Genomic DNA, 4979 nt, shown 5'->3' with positions numbered 1-4979 from the left:
AGGGGCACCTGAGAGAACAGGGAGAAGTTCAGAGAACACTGGGGGGGGGGAGTTCCGGTGGTCCCAAGCTGGGCAGAGATGGCGTAAGGGTGCTTCTGGGGTGGCAGAGGGCGCTGAGCCTTTCTGGAAGGCAGCCAGGGGCTCTGCTGTGGCACAGAGCCTGGGGGGGGGGCTGCTGAGGTGGGAGACGTCCGAGGACATCAGCTCCTTTAAGGCAGAGGTGTCTGCTCCAGCCGCCACCCGGGTGGTCCCGCCCCATCCCTGAGGTTGAGCTGTGTGAAGGAAGCTGTGTGCTGGGCCGTCGGGGTGGGCAGCTACAATTAATTCTGGGCACAACCAGCACAAGGCAGATCCAGAACTGGCTGTGGCTCCCGAGTATGGCGTGGGAGCTGGACAGTCAGGTTGACGATGGCGTGGACCCTGTGTGAGGAGGGGCCCCAAAGAGCCCCCTATTCCTGGGCCAGGGACTCTGTTCCTTCCTTTCCCAGTTGCTATTTAGATTAGGTGTGTGTGTGTGTTTGCACATGACACACATGCGCATGACAGTGTGGGGGCTTGAACTCGTGGCCCCGTGCTCTCACTTGGCTTTTTTGCTCAAGGCTGAGCTCCTACCACTTGGAGCCACAGCTCCACTTCTGGCATTTTACTGATTCACTGGAAATTAAGTCTCAGAGGCCGGGTGCCGGTGGCTCACGCCTATAATCCCAGCTACTCAGGAGGCTGAGATTTGAGGACTGCAGTTCAAAGCTAGTCCGGGCAGGAAAGTCCGTGAGACTCTTATCTCCAATTAACTACCAGAAAACTGGAAGTGGTGCTGTGGCTCAAGTGGTAGAGTGCTCACTGTGAGCAAAAGAGCTCAGGGACAGCGCCCAGCCCCATGACCAAGCAAAAAAAAAAAAAAAAAGTCTCACTTTTCTGCCTGAGCTGGCTTTGAACTTTGATCCTCAGATCTCAGCTTCCTGAGCAGCTAGGATTATAGACACGAGTCAACAGCATCCGGCTACTTTAGCTCTTGAACATCAAGAAATCATGGACAGGCCTGTATGGCAGAGTGCTTGCCTAGCATGCATGAAGCCATGGGTTCCATTCCTCGGTACCACATACACAGAAAAAGCCAGAAGTGGCACTGTGGCTCAAGTGGTAGAGTGCTAGCCTTGAGCTGAAGAGCTCAGGGACAGCATCCAGGCCCAGAGTTGAAGCCCTATGACCAACAACAACAACAAAAAAGAAATTCTGGACAATCTTGGTAAACAGAGGAATGGAAAATGGAGCCATTCGTTCAGTCCATTCATGTTTATTGAGCACCTACTGTATATACCAGGCAGTGTTCTGAAAACCTGAAGCGCTCTCTCCCCCAAACAAAAAGCTGAAGCGCTCTCTCCCCCCAAACAAGTCCTCCAGGGGGGCAGGGGCTGGGGGACTGGGGACCTCCTCTGAAAAATGGAAGGCCAAGTTACAAAAGGCGGAGGCCTGCAGATGTGAGAAGGGCTGGTGCCTTCCGGGGACAAGGCGAGACCCAGCGCCCGAGGACAGAGGCAGCAGCCCTCTATCACCTCCTCTTCAGCACGGATATGCAGGACTTTTTGAGGGGCCCAATCTGCAGATGGGCATCTACACTCTCCAAGAAGAAGGCGGGCTTCAGCCTGTGGTTGAAGAGCTCCCCGAAGTGGCTGTCCAGACGGCTCTGGAAGGGGTCGGCGGGAGATGCCAGGGCGCCGCTCCGACGCGGCCGGGAGGCCTTCAGCCTCCGGAGGAGGCTCAGCTTGCCGTCACGCACGGCGTAGAAGGCCAGGGCGCGATCGGCGTACTCCAGGCAGACCCCGACGGTGGGGGAGAAGGCGTGAGGCAGGGTGGCCTCCAGCCCGTGGAACCACACGGAAAAGCCCCGTCCGTTCCACTGGAGGCAGCATGAGTGGCCGTTGCGGCCCAGACGGCCCCGGTCGTAGGGCTCTTGAGGGGAGAAGCCTTCGGCCATGACCCCCACACTGACCCATCCCTCTATAATCTCCACCTCCCAGTAGTAGGTGCCTCGGTCCAAGGCGCCCTCGCCCAGCACTTGCTCGCAGTGGGTGAAGCGGGTCGGGGACTCGGGGTAGTTGATGGGACACAGAACCCTCTTGACACCTTTGGTTCCAAACAGCTGCAAGAACTTGTCTGCCGTGTCACTGTCCAGATCCACGATGTAGGCAACTGGCCCAGGGAGGAGGGAGATTTAGGGGTCAAGGCCAGGCTCAGGGCGGACAGTCCATCTGCAGGTTCCCACCTCCCCCCAACATGCTAGGCTCATGCTACTTGAGACCGCCCATGGAGCGATCTCCTTCACCCCGAGAACCGGGGAGGGGAGTCCAAATCCTCCGTTGGAGCTGGGTCCTGAGGCTGGCCCACAGTTAAAGCAAGAGCAGGGTGTACTCACACTTGAGGAAATAGTCTCTGGGAGCCTCGCTGTCCAGGAGATTCGTGCTGTCCGCGTCCTGAGACTCCACATCAGCTGCACAAGAGGAGGCGGTCGGGAAGATGACTCCCCACATTGCCCCTGACTGAGCTGCCAGGCCAGGCAGCCACCCCCCCTCCCCAATCCCCTGTGACTTCTTCTTCCCAGACCCCTGAACTTTCTAGAGACAGGCACACATTCAGGCACCCCTGCGAGCACATGTGTGTGTCCCATACTGCGACTTGAACTCAAGGCCTGGGGGCTGTCCATAGAATTTTTTACTCAAGGTTAGCATTCTACTACTTGAGCCACAGCTCCACTTCCGGCTTTTTGGTGCTTCATTGGAGATGAGAGTCTCCTGGACTTTTCTGCCCAGGCTGGCCTTGAACTGTGATCTTCAGATCTCAGCCTCCTGAGCACTTAGAATTACGGGCATGAGGGCTGGGAATGTGGATTAGCGGTAGAGTGATTACCTAGTTTGCACGAAGGCCTGGGTTCGATTCCTCAGTAACATATACACAGAGAAAGCCAGAAGTGGTGCTGGGGCTCAAGTGGTAGAGTGCTAGTCTGAGCAAAAGAAGCTCAGGGACAGTGCCCAGGCCCTGAGTTCAAGCCCCAGGACAGGAAGAGGAGGAGGAGGAGGAGGGGAAGAAGAAAGGAAGAAGCCGGGTACCCATGGCTCACACCTGTAATCCTAGCTACACAGGAGGCTGAGATCTGAGGATCACAGTTCAAAGCCAGCCTGGGCAGGAATGTTCATGAGACTCTTATCTCCAATGAACCACCGGAAAACTGAAAGTGGTTCCATGGCTCAAGTGGTAGAGTGCTTGCCTTGAGTTGAAGAGCTCAGGGACTGTGCTTAGGCCGCCCAGAGTTCAAGCCCCACAACTGACAAAAAAAAAAAGAAAAAAGAAAAAAAGAATTATGGGCATGAGTCACTGATGCCCGGCTCTGGTGTCGTCTGGTGCCCTTTGCCCTCTGGTTGTGGGGGCTCAGCCCCTCTGAAGTAGGGGGTGGGTGGAAAGGGTCCCCTCTGCCCTCTAGGATATAACCGGAGCCCAGTAGTCAGCCCAGGGTGGTGGCTCGGGCCTCTGGCAGGAGCTGGGCCCCGCCCTGTGCTAGGCACAGTTTCCCTCCTCCACTCCTGAATGGGCACAGGCCTGGGGGCCGTGTGGGAAGCCTGGGGGAGATGAGTCATCGGGTGTGTGGGGAGCACCCACCTTCGGGGCCCAGCTTCTGCAGCCCGTCCGCGTCACCGCCCAGCCCCCGCAGCTGCTCCCACTGGCTGCCACAGGCTGAGACCAGTGCATCTCTCACGGCGCGCACGGCTTGGGAGGACTTGGTGAAACTGAGCTCCCTGGGGGGGCCGGGCCCGGGGCCGCACCCCTCCTCCAGAGCCAGCCGGAGGGCCAGGAACTCCTGTGCCAGAGAAGTTCCCCCGTTAAGGCTGCTGGGACCACTGCCCTTTGCCCTCCGCCCTTTGCCCCCCCCCCCCCGGGGCTCCCCTTGTGGCTAGGGAGTTGTGCCCACCTGCAGGAAGCTGACAGAATCGGCTTCCGGGACCTGACTAAGGTTGTGGCGAGCCCGGCTTAATCTGCTGCGCTGTTCCTCCTGCCGCCACAGGTCGCCCTGAGATCGGCTCAGCAGGGCCGACTCCCCCTCCTTGATGAAGCCCAGCAGCTCTGTCTGGAAGCCTTGCAGGGCGGCCGCAGCCTCGGCAAACAGCTGGCTCACCCTCTCCCGCTCCGCCACAGCTGCACTCTGCACCAGATGACATGGGGGGGGAGAACAGGCCTGGCCATCAGCCTCACCCTCCTTCCCTCGGGTCCCCCCCAGCCTCATAGGGGCCACACTAGATCTGAGCCCCTTCAGGGGAGCCGCCTGGGGCTTGCAGGAGAGGGCGGGGCCCCAGCAAGGCTCCCAGAGTGGATGTGCCATGCTGAAAGCACATGTTTCCAGAAGCCGGCAGTGCTCGGGTGTGTGTGGGGGAAATCAGAGGTAGGACTGGGACTGGGGGGGTCCTGTCTGACCTTGATGAGGGCCACCGTGCGCCGGGACTGTGCGATGCTGGCACCCAGTTCATCCATGCGGTCGTCCACAGCACTCAGGACTTTGGGCTGCTCAGCCTGTGGATGACCTTCCGTGAGAATGGGGTCTCCTACAGGGCCCCCAACCCTGCTCCAGGTGACCAGGGCGTGGTATCTGTGCATGGCTGAGACTGGGAGCAGCCATGCTGCCCTGGAATATGCCAGAGGCGTCTGCAGCTCTGGCTGATGCCATTTGTAAGTGCCTGGATGGATGGGCAGTTTGACCAGCCTGATAGAGACACCCAGGGCCGACACCATCTCTGTGGCTCAACATCATTTGGGAGGAGCATGACTAGACAGAATCTACAAGCTGTCTTGGGGACCATTGTCTCCAAAGAGCAGAGCTTGCATCCCCAATCCAGTCCTTAAAAAAAATGGGGATTCCAGGCAAATCCCCTGGGTTTTATGAGTCACTGCTCCAAGCTGGAGAGACGGAAAATCCCAAGGCCAGAGGTGCCAAG

The 4979-nt window shown here is 58.5% G+C and overlaps 1 protein-coding gene across 1 annotated transcript; it reads right to left on the bottom strand.

Moving 5' to 3' along the window:
* Positions 1-1491: 1491 nt before the first annotated feature.
* Positions 1492-4692, bottom strand: Trim47 (tripartite motif containing 47). The gene is made up of 5 exons (XM_013008836.1): positions 4462-4692; positions 3962-4192; positions 3652-3850; positions 2414-2488; positions 1492-2190 (listed from the first exon to the last, which is right to left on the bottom strand). The coding sequence occupies exons 1-5, from the start codon at positions 4639-4641 to the stop codon at positions 1550-1552; spliced, it is 1326 nt and encodes a 441-aa protein (XP_012864290.1). The 5' UTR covers positions 4642-4692; the 3' UTR covers positions 1492-1549.
* Positions 4693-4979: the final 287 nt, after the last annotated feature.

This window comes from Dipodomys ordii, unplaced genomic scaffold, assembly GCF_000151885.1.
Source record: "Dipodomys ordii isolate 6190 unplaced genomic scaffold, Dord_2.0 Scaffold7, whole genome shotgun sequence".
Classification (NCBI taxonomy): domain Eukaryota; kingdom Metazoa; phylum Chordata; class Mammalia; order Rodentia; family Heteromyidae; genus Dipodomys; species Dipodomys ordii.
The sequence above is the reverse complement of the archived record's forward strand: the minus strand, read 5'-3'. Positions and strand labels throughout refer to the sequence as shown.

What these genes read in the sequence shown, in the direction of transcription:
- Trim47 (XM_013008836.1), bottom strand. Translation starts at nt 4,641, where the DNA reads ATGCACAGATACCACGCCCTGGTCACCTGGAGCAGGGTTGGGGGCCCT. An exon ending in GCACGGTGGCCCTCATCAAG is followed by an intron (nt 4,193 to 4,461) that starts GTCAGACAGGAC and finishes CATCTGGTGCAG; the next exon opens with AGTGCAGCTGTGGCGGAGCG. An exon ending in ATTCTGTCAGCTTCCTGCAG is followed by an intron (nt 3,851 to 3,961) that starts GTGGGCACAACT and finishes TCTCTGGCACAG; the next exon opens with GAGTTCCTGGCCCTCCGGCT.